The sequence below is a fragment of the Macaca mulatta genome, chromosome 13 (assembly GCF_049350105.2).
Source record: "Macaca mulatta isolate MMU2019108-1 chromosome 13, T2T-MMU8v2.0, whole genome shotgun sequence".
NCBI classification, from domain to species: Eukaryota; Metazoa; Chordata; class Mammalia; order Primates; family Cercopithecidae; genus Macaca; species Macaca mulatta.
The window spans coordinates 16,517,678-16,531,002 of NC_133418.1; the positions used below are offsets into that span (position 1 = coordinate 16,517,678).

At 44.9% G+C, this 13,325-nt stretch overlaps 1 protein-coding gene across 1 annotated transcript; it reads left to right on the forward strand.

Annotated features, from left to right (window-relative positions):
- The first annotated feature begins 1,083 nt into the window (after positions 1-1,083).
- Positions 1,084-4,134, forward strand: LOC144333686 (protein FAM90A5-like). The gene is made up of 4 exons (XM_077958959.1): positions 1,084-1,261; positions 1,749-1,948; positions 2,408-2,516; positions 3,172-4,134. Exons 1-4 carry the CDS (start codon positions 1,142-1,144, stop codon positions 4,132-4,134), a joined length of 1,392 nt encoding a protein of 463 aa, XP_077815085.1. The 5' UTR covers positions 1,084-1,141.
- The last annotated feature ends 9,191 nt before the right edge of the window (positions 4,135-13,325 follow it).

Below are 13,325 nucleotides of genomic sequence, written 5' to 3' on the forward strand. Positions count from 1 at the left end.
TCTCTGCCCGTTCCTCCGGCTTCCTGAAGGCTGCACCGCTTCCAGCAGGGCTGCTCCAGCACCTGCCCATCTGAGCGCCAGCTCACCTGTCCATCTGAGCGCCAGCCGAGGAAAGAAAGTAGACCTGTAATTTCAGGTTAGTTTCCCTGAACGACTGGTTGTTTCACGCAATCCCTGAGGGGTTGGGGGAAAAGAGACAAAGGAGAGTGAAAGAAACAGATCACAATGGGGCTCGCTGATGCGGTAGGATGTGTTCTCCTTACCCGTAATTCTTGGAACAGAAAGCGAGAAAACATTTCCATCTCCGTGCCTGGGATAAGAGCCAGATGGAAATGCAAAAAGAAATTTATTCCAGCATGCTGAATTGGTGGGTAAATGGAAAAAGAACTTTGGAAAAGGGGTGGTTTGCCCTTTAGCCATGTAAGAAATTCATATGCCACTTGTTCAGCGTTTGTTTAGATGAATTCGTATGGCGTGTGTAAAATACCAGAAAAATAAATAAAGAGGGGCTGGAGCTAAAGCCAAAAAGACAGAGCAGGAAAGACCATCACCTGCTAGTGTGGTAGAGAGGGAGATAACTTCTCTCGATGAATTTGTGTTTGGAAGTTGCCTAATGAAACGGCAAGAGTAGTGATTTGAGTTCTGATAGGAAGCATCCCTTATCCCTGCCTTCAAGCAGACCTGCCAAGGGGTGACATCGGCCATGCCCTGTAGCTTCTATTCTTTTGTCCCTCAGGGGAGAGAGAATCATTGTGTCTTCTACTGGAGTGAATGGTGGTAGACCTAAGTCCAGTCTCCAGAATCAGTTGTTTGGTTGGGATTGAAATCTCAACTCCAACTCCACATACCTAGGCCATGGGCCATGTGGCAGGCAAAGTTTACTCTTGGACCAGGTAGTCACGGCAGAGGAACACACAATATCTGAGGATGCACACACCACATTGTGATCCACAGATTTGACCGACGGGTGGTGAGGTCTCCTCATGACCACACCGTCATGGAATTAGCTGAGGGTTTCTTGTGGGTGTGTGAATATCCAATGTGCCTAACCATCGCTTTGTGTGTGTTTGTGTGTGATTCAGGTGACCCAACCATCAACCCCTGAAAAAGGCGGCCATAAAACGCCCAGGAGACGAAGAAGATGGCACGTCGTGACCCCAAAAGTGGGGCAAACAGACTCGTGAGAGCCCAGACCCTCCAGAAGCAGCAGAGGGCCCCAGTTGGGCCAAGGGCTCCCCCACCCGATGAAGAAGATCCCAGGGTATGTCTAGCCTTGGAATCTTTTGGGTATCGAGGGGGGAGGAGGGGGCGAGTGTCACACGGTCCTCAGAGACTGGGTTGGATTCCAAAGAGTTCTGCCAGCACCACCCGGGTTGCTTTTCCCATCCAAGGTGGGCCTGGCTTGGGACCTCCTCCCCGGCCCGACAGGTCCCTGGAGAGACTCTTGGGAGCAACCTCCCTTTCCACTCAGAATCCTGTGTAGCCAGGTTGGGCTGTGTTGTGGACATCGGGTTCATGATCGTCCCCGCTAGAACCCTGAGTCCTTCCTTTGAGAGTTCCTCCGTCACATGGGCTTTGGGAGGGAACATCGTAACCGAACCCTCCCGCCACTTAAGGGCCCCCATGCCGGTGTCCCCGCTTTGGAATCCTCACTCAGTTCTGAATTCACAATCCGTCTCAATGTTGACATTGGATCACTGCCTGTGGCTTCAGCTCATTCACTGGCATCACTTCCTTTCCACCCACAGGTCAAGTGCAAAAACTGCGGGGCCTTTGGCCACACGGCCAGAAGTACCAGGTGCCCCATGAAGTGCTGGAACGGAGCCCTGGTTCCCCAGACCTTTGGGAGAAAGGAAGGGAAGGAAAACCGGAAACCATGGAAGCCCCAGGTTCGAAGGAACCCTGGGCCCTTGAACAAGGAAAAGGGAGAGAAGGAAGCGAGACCAAGGTGAGGAGTGGGAGGGGTTTTCACCACCCTTAGGGTACTGCCACCTAAGGACACAGTGTCTCTGCACCCGCACACCGTGTGCCTTTCCGTCTCTGGGACAGGGAAGGAACGCTGCAGAGAAACAGACCAGAGCTCCGTGTCCTCCCGGGTTCCCCATCCGGGAGCTCCTTTGGCTCTGGGAGATTCAGGGACGGTGGAGAGGCGGGGGCGCTTCGTGTGGGTTCCCCATGACAGGGGGAAAAGCAACGGAATCCAAATGACAGTACTTACTTGGGAAGCCTAGAGGGCCACCAGCAGGATGGGAAGGTTGGCACATGAGGGAAGGTGCAGAGGCGGAAAGGGCGCAAAAGTTCCATTTATGTATCACAAAACACAGAACGGGACTGGGCCCCAGACAGGGTTCTCCCTGTCTCCTGGGGAGAACCAGGGGGCAGGGCCTGAACTTTTTCTCTTCTGCAGGCAACAAGACCTGCAGAGGAAGGCTCTCCTCCAGATCTTTTCCGGGACACCTCCGGAGAAGCTGCCGCCAAATCGAAAAGAATCCATGGAATCTTGTGATTATCTGAGGGTGAGTGTCACCCTGGGCCCCTGGTCTTTTTCTCCTCTAGGTCACCCTGGTTGATTTCCTTTCAGGTTCCCGTGTGTGTGAGGGGATCGGGGAACCCTTCTTCCTGCCTTCTTGGGGTCAGGGACTCCATGATCCTTCCAGGTCCATTTGATTCCAGATGAAGGCATCTGAAGATGCCGTATTTCCTGTTGCTTTCTCTCTGTGCAATGATGGCAAGCCTGCCAACAACGTCTTCCTAGCGGCGTGAGGAAATTAGTCCCTCAGGGGCCCCAAACATGGAGGCGGCTCACCCCAGGAACATGCATGTTTTCAGAAAAGACGTCCTGGGAACCCTTGAGCCACCGACCTGCCTTCAGAAGGGCATTAGTCCGTCCCACTTCATGGAAGGCTGAGTGGAGGCGCTTTGATCCAGTGAATGCCCAAGACACAGTCTTTAGAAAAATGGCATTCTCAGATCATAGCTCGAGAGTGCATTTTTCATGGGTCTTGCCCCGATCAGCACTCACCTTGAGGATCTGTCCCTACTTCCAAGGACCGCCTGTCCTTACCGTATTAAGAATTTCCTGCTGTGTACACCTTGTCTTTGGATGTGGTTGATTTCCATGTTGGCTCGATGCCGAGGAACTTCTAACGTGTGTGGTCTCCTTTCTTTCAGGTTGCAAGCAGGCCAATGCCGGTCCAAGCAACTAATAAGAGGCCACGCGTGGACCGTGCCCTCACTGATGGCTCAGCTACGAAAATGTCTGACACGGTATCCATCTTGGCTTCACTGTCTCCCCTCAGAAAAGCCAGTCTGAGCTCCTCGTCAAGTCTCCGACCAAAGGAACGACAGACAGGGGCTGTGGCCGACATCCCTCAGCCTGGAGTCAGGCAGCAGGGCCCGGAGCCTCTCGTCGTGAGGAAGCCGACACACAGCAGGCCTCAGGGTGGCCGTCGAGAAGTTCCCCAGGCTGCCTCCAAGCCCCACGGCCTGATCCGGGTCATCAGCCCCCAGGCACAAGACAAACGTCCTGCGGTGACCTCACAGCCCTGCCCACCAGCCGACACACACAGCTTGGGCCTCGGCTCCAATCTCAGTTTCAGGCCAGGAGCCAAGAGACCTGCCCAGGCTCCGACTCAGGCTTGCCTGAACTTCCCCAAGAAACCGAGAATGGGTCCCTTCCAGATGCCCGAAAATGCCATCCAGGGAGGTGAGCTGGGGGCCCCGGAGACTCTCCAACCTCCGCCAGCTGCAACTGAACTCAGACCAAGTCCGTCGCCCCAGATGAGCAGGAGGACACCCGCCCAGGTGCCCAGCAGCGACCGGCAGCCTCCGCACAGCAGACCTTGCCTGCCTACTGCCCAGGCCTGCACCATGTCCCATCACCCAGCGGCCAGCCACGATGGGGCCCAGCCTCTCAGAATGCTCTTCCGGAGACTGGAAAACGGATGGTGGAGCTCCAGCCTCCTGACAGCTCCCTTGTTTCCCTCTCCTGAGAAGCCGGGAGCCTTCCTCGCTCACAGCCGTCATGTCTCAGAGAAGTCTGAGGCTCCCTGTGTTCCTGTCCCCCTGAGTGTCCTCTATGAGGACCTTCAGGTTTCCTCCTCCTCAGAGGACAGCGATTCTGACCTGGAGTGAGACTACAGGTGGCCAGGGCTCCATTGCATCCAGCTCCCGTGATTTGGAGGGGTCTGTGGGACTAAGGAGCACAGAGCAGAGAGCAGACTGTGTGTGGTGACTCCCAAACTCCCCAGCTGTGGTGCTTCTGGGGATGTTGGAGCCCAGGCCAGGCAGGGACCACATGCAGAGACTCTGCCTCATCGAATTCTGGTGAGGGACATTGTAGTTCGCAGGGCGCTCCGGAAACCCGCCACCAGAAGCATCTGTGCCAATGATTCGTTGCCTCAGAAACTGGGTGACGGTGACGCGTGGGAGTCAGACTTCCGCTGTGATGTCAGTAGGAAACTGGGGAATGACTGTGCATTTGCTCTCTAGATGACTGAATCAGGGAACAGTTAGGGAACCCTGAGAGATGCAGGCCTTCAGCTGTGCCCCGCCCTGACAGCAGTGTTTTGGACGCTGTGAAGCGTTCTGCACAAAGCGTTCTTGGGGTGTTTCCTCAGCCTCGAAAATTGGGCTCTGGAATGCCATTGGAAATAGGTGTGTTTAATTTGTTTTGAAGTGAATAAAATTCTCAAAAAGATGACGTACTCTCTTTTGACTTTCATTCCGTGTTTGTGTGTAACTGATTTTCCAAGGGCTTGAAAATTTCTTGACTTGTCAGCAATCCAAGTCATTTTGTCTCCGAAACAGAGTTGATTGAGGGGACCGCAGGTCTTCGCAGGACCTGTGACTTCTGAAGCATCCACAGGGGCAAGAGAACCTCAGCCCCACTCTACCAACACGCACCTAGTCAAATTCCGCCAAGTGAATCTCACGCACACTAACACGTGAGGAGTGTTGCTTACACCACGAGTCCCCATTTGGCTCACGGCGATGCCACATGTGGGGTTTCACACGTATGTGTTGCACCGCAGTCCATTTCACAGTGGTAGAATAAATGTATTGGTTTTTTGTCGGTTTGTTGGAGGCAAAAGCCTGTGATGTTGTTGGTTTTTGGTGGGAGAGTTTCACTTTCGAAAAGAAAATACTCTGAAAATGGAGGTTGTCCTAGATTGTATTTCAAAGTGAGTCTACTTGATGCCAGTGAAGCATATTTTGGCATATAATACATATGGTTATATTATATTTTGTCTATATTACCTCATTTTAAAAAACTATTTTGTGAAAAATGTCAGAGTTAGATATACCAATGTTCAATTTCTGATCACGTGTCCAGAAGCACTGTAAAATGCAGCCTAGAATGCAAAAACTTCTTTGTTGAATTCTCTGCAGAGCGGCATTGCATTCAGGGGTTTTCAAGGTGCACTAGTGTGGTATGAGCTGGTCTTTGGCTTCCTGCTGAAGTTAGAATCCTGTAGATTGTTTAGGGGTGGTGTCTGCTTGTCCCATCTTTCCAGGTCATCATTAACCTTTCCTTGGCACCCACGTGGACTCAGAACTTACCTAGAGTCACAGGCAGGTCTGGGAAGCTGGCCTTGAGCCTTTGTGCAGTCCATGATGGTTCCATCCTCTGATCCGCTGGGGCACATTCTGCAGAGGGATGGGCTGGCATAAGCTGTCCCTGCCTTTCTGAAAATCACGGAGATTCCTGGTACCTGAGGCCACATAGAAATATCTGTGGAGTTTCAGGCAGGACAAGGATGCCATTCACAGGCTCCTGTTCTTCCACTTAATGGCAGCAAGAGTGATTCCTGGGTTTCCTAATTGACTTCAAAACAATTTTGGTGACTTTGTTGTGTCAATGACCACTCCTGTTTCTGTGGCATCCAGTTCACCTGTAAGGTTTTTGGGGATTATGTGGAAACTCGTGCATTTTTCCAGAGCCTCACTTCATCCTGAATGCTCTCAGGCATGCACAAGCAGATCCCTGCCTTGGTGGCATCTTGGAGCATTGCAGGAGACCCCTTAGGTCTAGGAGGCACTAGGAGGTCCATCAGGAATTGGGAGGGCATGTGTCTGCCCATCTGTAGTGTGAACTTCTATTCACCTTCAGAATGCAGATTCTTCCTGAACTAATAAATTATCTTCATCTTGGTGTAAGTAGCCACAAAAGAATAATTCATATTAACTCCATGAATAAAAATAACTGAAAACCAACAATGGAGTTAATAACGACAATGTTAATTATTATAATATTGATAGTAATAATAAAACAAAGGCATTAGAGATTAGAGATTCCCTTAGGTGAAGGACAATGTGAAAATATAGGGATACATGAGTTGTTTGGACTCAGAGTCCAATGAAACGTGTTCCTCAAAGGCAAAGACAAGAAGCATAAGGAAAATACAAAGTTCATGGATGATCACCTGGGCTACCTTGGAACTCATGTGGGAACACTGCAGGCAAAGTGTACCTCGTCCTGGGACTGCCCACCACCTAGCCCCCACTCACCTTCATGAGGTAGGACAGCAGGATAACGGGGAAGGAGTCCATGCAAGGGATGCAAGACTTGTGTCACACCTGATTCAAAGAAGCACTGCTTATGACAGATGTTTATCTCCTAACACTGTGGCACCTCTAACTACCTGGCTGCATGTCTGCCACTTGTTCTTCTTAGGTCACAGGAGGGACAGATATTACTGTCCACCCATCTGCATACAGCGCCATTGGAGGACTTTATCCTTGTTGCTTCCTCTTTGGAAAGGGGCAACATACATGGCAGATGCCATTCTCTGTCTCTTTGGAAAACTTTGCCAGCACATTTAAGGTTTTCTTCAGCCACAGAAAGCCACCTGCTTCAAAGTCTCACCCTCCACAAGTGGCAAGCACACAATTATTAATGGAGGCAAGGGATGCATAGACTTTGCCATTTGATTCAATTGGGACAAATAGGGGAGGCCTTCTTAGCTGAACAGCTCTGTCTGTGCGGCCAGTTGACAAAGTCAGGCTGCGTTGCCATTAGACTTGTCCCTTTGCACAGAAGGCTTCCCTCTAATCCTTTCTACAGATGTGGATCCTGACATTACTTCCTAATAAACATCCTGCACACTAAACTTCATCTATATCCAGCTCCCTGGGAACCAAACCTGTGACAAAAGTGAAAAGTTTCTAGGGAAAATATGGTTTCCTTATCAGACAGGGATCAAATTCTGCTGAGCTAGAACATAAGGTAAAGTCTGATGCCATCTCATGATTTTTTTTATTAGGACATTACCACTGCCAGCAAAAATTATGTGCATCAATTCATGGGGACAAAAATCATATTGGAGTGGGATGAGGTTGTTGTGAGTTGAGGAGAAATTTTGACGAATGAACTTTACCCTCAGTTGACTTCAGGAGAGGAGATGAAGATGAAAACAGCTGGAAATAAAAGATGTCCAAAAACATTTTTCTGGTTTTTTAAAAATCAAATTTCAGGTTGGGAGACACTATGTTTAAATTCTAAAAGGATGTAGCATACTGAGAGGAAATAACAATAGATAAATTGTCCTTTTTGTAAATAATACACTTCATGGTACGACAGGAGACCAAGGGACACAACACAAATTTGGAGTTAAAGAAACTAAGAGACACTGTCGATACTCAGCTGTTATGGCAGAGATGCCGGAATGATGGATGTCCATGTAGCAGTATTTTTTTTTTTTTAGACATAATCTTGATCTATAACCAGGCTGGGGTGCAATAGTGTGATCTCAGCTCACTGCAACCTCCGCCTCCTTGGTTCAAGAAATCATCCTGCCTCAGCCTCCCAAGTAGCTGGGACTACTTGCGCACCACCACACTCAGCTAATTTTTGTATTTTTAGTAGAGATGTGGTTTCACCATGTTGGCTAGGATGGTCTCGATCTCCTGATCTTGTGATCTGCACCCCTTGGCCTCCCAAAGGGTTAGGATTAGAGGTATGAGCCACTATGCCCGGCCCATGTAGCAGTACTTTTGAACTTAATGGCTGAAAGCATCCACCTCCAAACTTATGTATTATATTCGCAAAAGAGTACAAACCATGTAATGAATTTTAAGGGGAAGACAAGCCTGTGGGAATTCAACAGCCATGGCAACGTTTTGAACTTCTTTTTATTAAACATATAAGAAGTAAGTGAAGTTCAAGACCTAACAGAATTGCCAGGAATTATTTGAAGAATTACCAAGATGACTTAGACGCTATGAAATCCTTACGATGCCCTCTGGTGGAGTTTCCTCCTGGAGCCAGTGATTTTAAGCCAGAGGCAAATGTCTCTGCAGGCATAAGAATTCGACCCAAATGTACTCTTCAATTTTAAATGAGATGACAATAAAATTGTCTCCTATATAGTAACAACTTTTTTTTTTCTTTCAGACAGAGTCTTTTTCTGTTGCCTATGCTGGAGTGGAATGGGGCACTCTTGGCTCACTGCAATCTCTGCCTCCTGGGTTCAAGTGATTTTCCCACCTCATCCTCCTAAGTAGCTAGGATTATAAGCATGTGCCACCATGTCTGACTGATTTTTGTATCAGCAAAATTATTTCTGGGGTGGAGAGTTAGGGACCTTTATTCTCCCACATCCAAAAACGTGTTCTCCAAATGATCTGTCAATAGAAATAACTGATACGTATATTTGCTAACCTATCTTTTTCTGTCTTTAAATTCAGAACTAGAGTGTGGAAAAGTTATATTAAGAAGGTTTTCTCAATTTTCAACACAAGTGATGGGCTAGGCACTATTCTAGGTGCTACAGATACACATTCACATACCCACAATAGTTATGCACCAAAAGAAAAGTACAGATTAGCTTTTTGTTTTTTTGAGATGAAGGTTAATTCTATCACCCAGGATGGAATGCAGAGGCGCAATCTCAGCTCACTGCAACCTCTGCCTCCTGGGTTCAAGCGATTCTCCTGCCTCAGCCTCCTGAGTAGCTGGGATTACAGGCATGTGCCACCATGCCCAGAAAACTTTTGTATTTTTCAGAAAGACGGCTTTCATTATGTTGGCCAGGCTGGTCTCAAACCCCTGGTCTCAAGTGATCCCTGCACCTCGACCTTCCAAAGTGCTGGGATTATAAGCATGAGCCATAGTGCCCAGCCAAAGAGAATAGCTTTAAATAGAAAGCATGAAAACAAAAGAAACGTATGCCCATCAATTTTATACTGTATTTGGCCAGGTGCAGAAGACCGACTTGTAGTATTGTAAGGAATAAGGTCAGTTCACATCTAATTGTTTGGACAAGTCACCAGAAACCAAAAGTTGGAGGAGTTGTATCTTTTGAGGTGGGTTGCACAGGCAAGCAGCAAGTTGCTATCTCTCCAAAGTCCTAAACTGTTCTATGTGTCCTACTGTGGAAAAACGCATCTTCTACTTGATTTCAATTTATATAGGAAAATGCTTAATAAAACTAATAAGGGCTACATTCTTGGGACACAGCTAGACCACACATATACTGAATCTTGATTCTGGAAACACATCTTGTTCAATGTAATTGGATTTTCATGACAACAAAAATGTAACCCTGACACAATATTGGAGAGTCAAAAGGAAAGGACATTTTGGATTGAATTTTTTTATTTTAAAAAATGTCCTTGAGTTCTATTAACAATAGCTAAAATCTGGGAACAACTCAAATGTCTACCGAGAGGAAATCGATAAACAAATTATACGCATATTATAGAGTAATATTGGGCAATAAAGGGGGATGATCAACTCTATTAATCAACATCTTGGATCAATATAATCTTTCTCACCCTGAGTGGGGAAAGCTAAGATAAAAAGTGTCCTATAATATAAATAAATGTGCACAAAATTCTAGAACAGACAAACCTAATATAAGCTAAAAAAAATTCAGAAAAGCCAGGTACAGTGGCTCATGCCTGTTACGCCAGCACTTTGTGAGGTGGGTGGATCACATGAGCTCAGGATTTTGAGACCAGACTGGCCAACATGCTGAAGCTACTCCGTCTTTACCAAAAATACAAAAATTAGCCCAGTGTGGTATTGTGTGCAGGAACAGAAAACCAAATACTACATATTCACCGTTATAAGTGAGAGCTAAACATTGGGTTATACATTGCTTAGCTCTCACTTATATGGAAACAATAGACACCGGAGATTCTTAGAGGGAGGAGGGAGGGTTGGGTACAAGGCCTTAAAAACTGTCTATTGGGTATTATGTTCACTATGTGTGTGATGAGATCATTCATACTCTAAACCTCAGCGTCACACAAGACATCCATGGAACAAACCTGCACATGTATCCTCTGTGTATAAAATTAAAATTAAAAAACTAAAATGAACTAACAGATATGAGTAGGAATTTCTCAAAAGAAGAGATACAAATGGACGATATATATATAAACAATTCTTACCCTCTCTAGTCATCACGGGAATGCAAATGAAAACTACCATGAAATATCACCTCACACCTGTTAGAATAACTATTATCAAAAAGATGGATGATAACAAGTGTTGGTAAGGATGTGGAGAAAAGGGAGCCTTTGTATACTGGTGGTGGGAATGTAAATTAGTATGGCCATCTTGGAAAATAGTATGGAGGTTTCTCAAAAAATTAACAATAAAAATACCATTTTGTTCCAGCAATCCCATTTATTTTTATATATATATATATAACATATAATATATATATGAAGTCATTGAAATCATTATGTGAAAGAGATATCTGCACTCATATTTTCCTTTCAGCTCTGTTCACAATAATCAAGATATATGAAGAAGACACACATGTTATCATTCATTCACGGACGGATGAATTAACGTTTTATATATATATGTACGCACAATGGAATATTATTCAGTATTATATAATAATGAAACCCTGTCATTTGTGACAGCATCGGTGGATCTGAAGGGCATGAAGTCATGTGAAATAAACCAAACACAGAATGACAAATATTGTATGATTTCACTTGTATTTGAAATCTCAAATAAACTCAGAAGCAGAGAGTTGACTGGAGGTTGCCAGGAGCTCTGGTGCAGGCAAATGAGTAGGTGTGATTATAGTACAAAGTTTTAGATATACAAACATAAATAAGTTCAGGAGGTCTAATCTACAGCATAGTGCTTATAGTTATGAATGCTGTATTGCATACTTAAAATATAATAGGAGGGTGAATTTTACGTTAATTGTTCTTACTAATAGAAATAATAATTAGAATGGGAGGGAGAACTTCAGGAGGTGATGATTATGTTTATAATCTTGATAGTAGTGATGCTTTCACAATGTATCCTTATCCTCAAACTCACTGAGATATACACATTAAATAGGTACAGCTTTTTGAATGTAATCATATCTCAACAAAGTGTTTTTAAGGGAGGTTGGTTAAAAAATTTAAAAAGGAAGGGTAGATGTTCCTTTGCCCTTCTCCCACACCTTTTTTCTTCCTGCTGTCTAGAATTCAGAAATAATAGGTGGGAATTTAGCAGCCAATCTGGGGTATTTTCTAAAGTATAGCAGAGCAGATACCTGGAAGGGACCTGCATCCCTAATGATATTAGAAAGTATCTGTACTAGCCCTGAATGGTGTAACTACAGGTTAATTTTAAGTGACAAAGAAATCAACTTCTGTCTTGTTTAAGCAACTTCATTCAGGCATTAATTTTATAAACATGTAGAGAATACATACTCCTTATGAGCAGAAACAATGTTTATAAATAAAACAATGGTGATAAATAAAAGAAAATAAAAAGCAGTGAAACAAAGTGGTTTAATAGCTATACATAGTTGTTTTGTTGAAAGATTCTGCTGCTAATATTATTCAATATTTTTGTATGCTGGTGCAAGTAAGGAAATTTACATTGTCTAATAAAAATTATTTATCAATTTATAAAACAGTAAACATTTCATAGAATGGGGCTAAGAATCTGCACTGCAAAATAACTTTCAGTTGATTTTATGCACAGTAATTATTGAGAATCCCAACAGATCTGGACCTACATAGGTGCTATCAAGACTTAAGGAAGAAAATTTTCCTGACTCTATCCACACCTCCAGTTAGTAACAGATCTAGAGATTCAGAACTCAAATCCAGACCTCCTGCTTCCATGTGCAGTGGCCTTTCACTGTCCTGTTTCGCTTCACTTGTTGAAGAGGATTTGAGAATAAATGACCACATGATTCAACTCTCTCCTCAGCTCTGAGGAATATAGCCCTGTCCTGGCAAACAAGAAGCTCACACAGTAGTAGAGGAGGCAAATAGACATTCACTAATCTAGCATACAAGCAGTAGGCACTGTACCATAAACAAGGCACTGTGGGGGTTCAGACCAGGAGCAAAGCAGGGATTAGCAGGGCTAGTAAAGTCTGGGAAGTGTTCACTAACAAAATGTCTAATCATTAACTAAACCAAATGGTTTCTCAACATGGCCTAATTAATTGTAACTTAATATAAATGGTTGGTTGTTCATAAACCTTAACCTTTTGCCAAAATATTTGTAGCTTATGTTCCCATTTAACAAGGTTTTCTGGTCAAAACTGTGCACCCACATCTTTCTAATGAACTTAGTGTCCAATAAAACATGGACTTTCAGTCATCCCATGAAGGTGATTTTGCGTGCATAATACATCTCTGTCTGTGAATATGCCTAATGAGGTATGGAAGGACATTTATTATCCAAACAAAGACATTCCACTGGTGCTAGAGAGCTACAGACGGAAGTTTTTTCTGCCTACTGGAAATAAAGGCAAGCTTTCTTCTTCCTTCAGCAGTGAGGATTGCTGTCCTCCTCTTTATCATTCTCTCTCTCTCTTTTTTTTTGAATGGGCAAAACTCTACCAAATAACAAGATAAACTTTGTGTAAGCCTTGGTAAGAGCAGAGTGTCTGACACCTTATGGTGCTATAATACTCAAAGCAAAAGCAAAATCACCTATGACCAGAAAACGGAGTCGCAGGAAATCTAGAAGACTTATTGGCCGAGAGACCTGTAGCCTCATAGTTCATTAGCTCTCCATAAGAACTCTCACGTGAAATGAAGTCAGTGGTGGTTCAAGTACTTGAAACCCTCATTACTCTACCTCTTAATGTGAATTAATTAGGCAAGTTTACTAGCAGTTACTAGACCTCAAAAGCAAGAGAATCAGGCATTATTCTACTAAATATTGTTCTCCATAACTCCTCTATTTTCTTTAGGAAAAGCTAGTTAGCCTAAGACACTTGGCATAAGGGCTATGCCAAAGCTATGTTGGGGTCAGCCAGGAAGGATTCATGGGGGTCTCCTTGAAAATATTACAATAATCGAAGAAATCTTCAACCTATTGCCCCTCAGTACTGTTGGTC

Coding starts and splice junctions, on each gene's coding strand:
- LOC144333686 (XM_077958959.1), top strand. CDS start 1,142: ATGGCACGTCGTGACCCCAAAAGTGGGGCAAACAGACTCGTGAGAGCC. Junction 1,262..1,748: donor CCGATGAAGAAGATCCCAGG/GTATGTCTAGCC, acceptor TTCCACCCACAG/GTCAAGTGCAAAAACTGCGG. Junction 2,517..3,171: donor AATCTTGTGATTATCTGAGG/GTGAGTGTCACC, acceptor CCTTTCTTTCAG/GTTGCAAGCAGGCCAATGCC.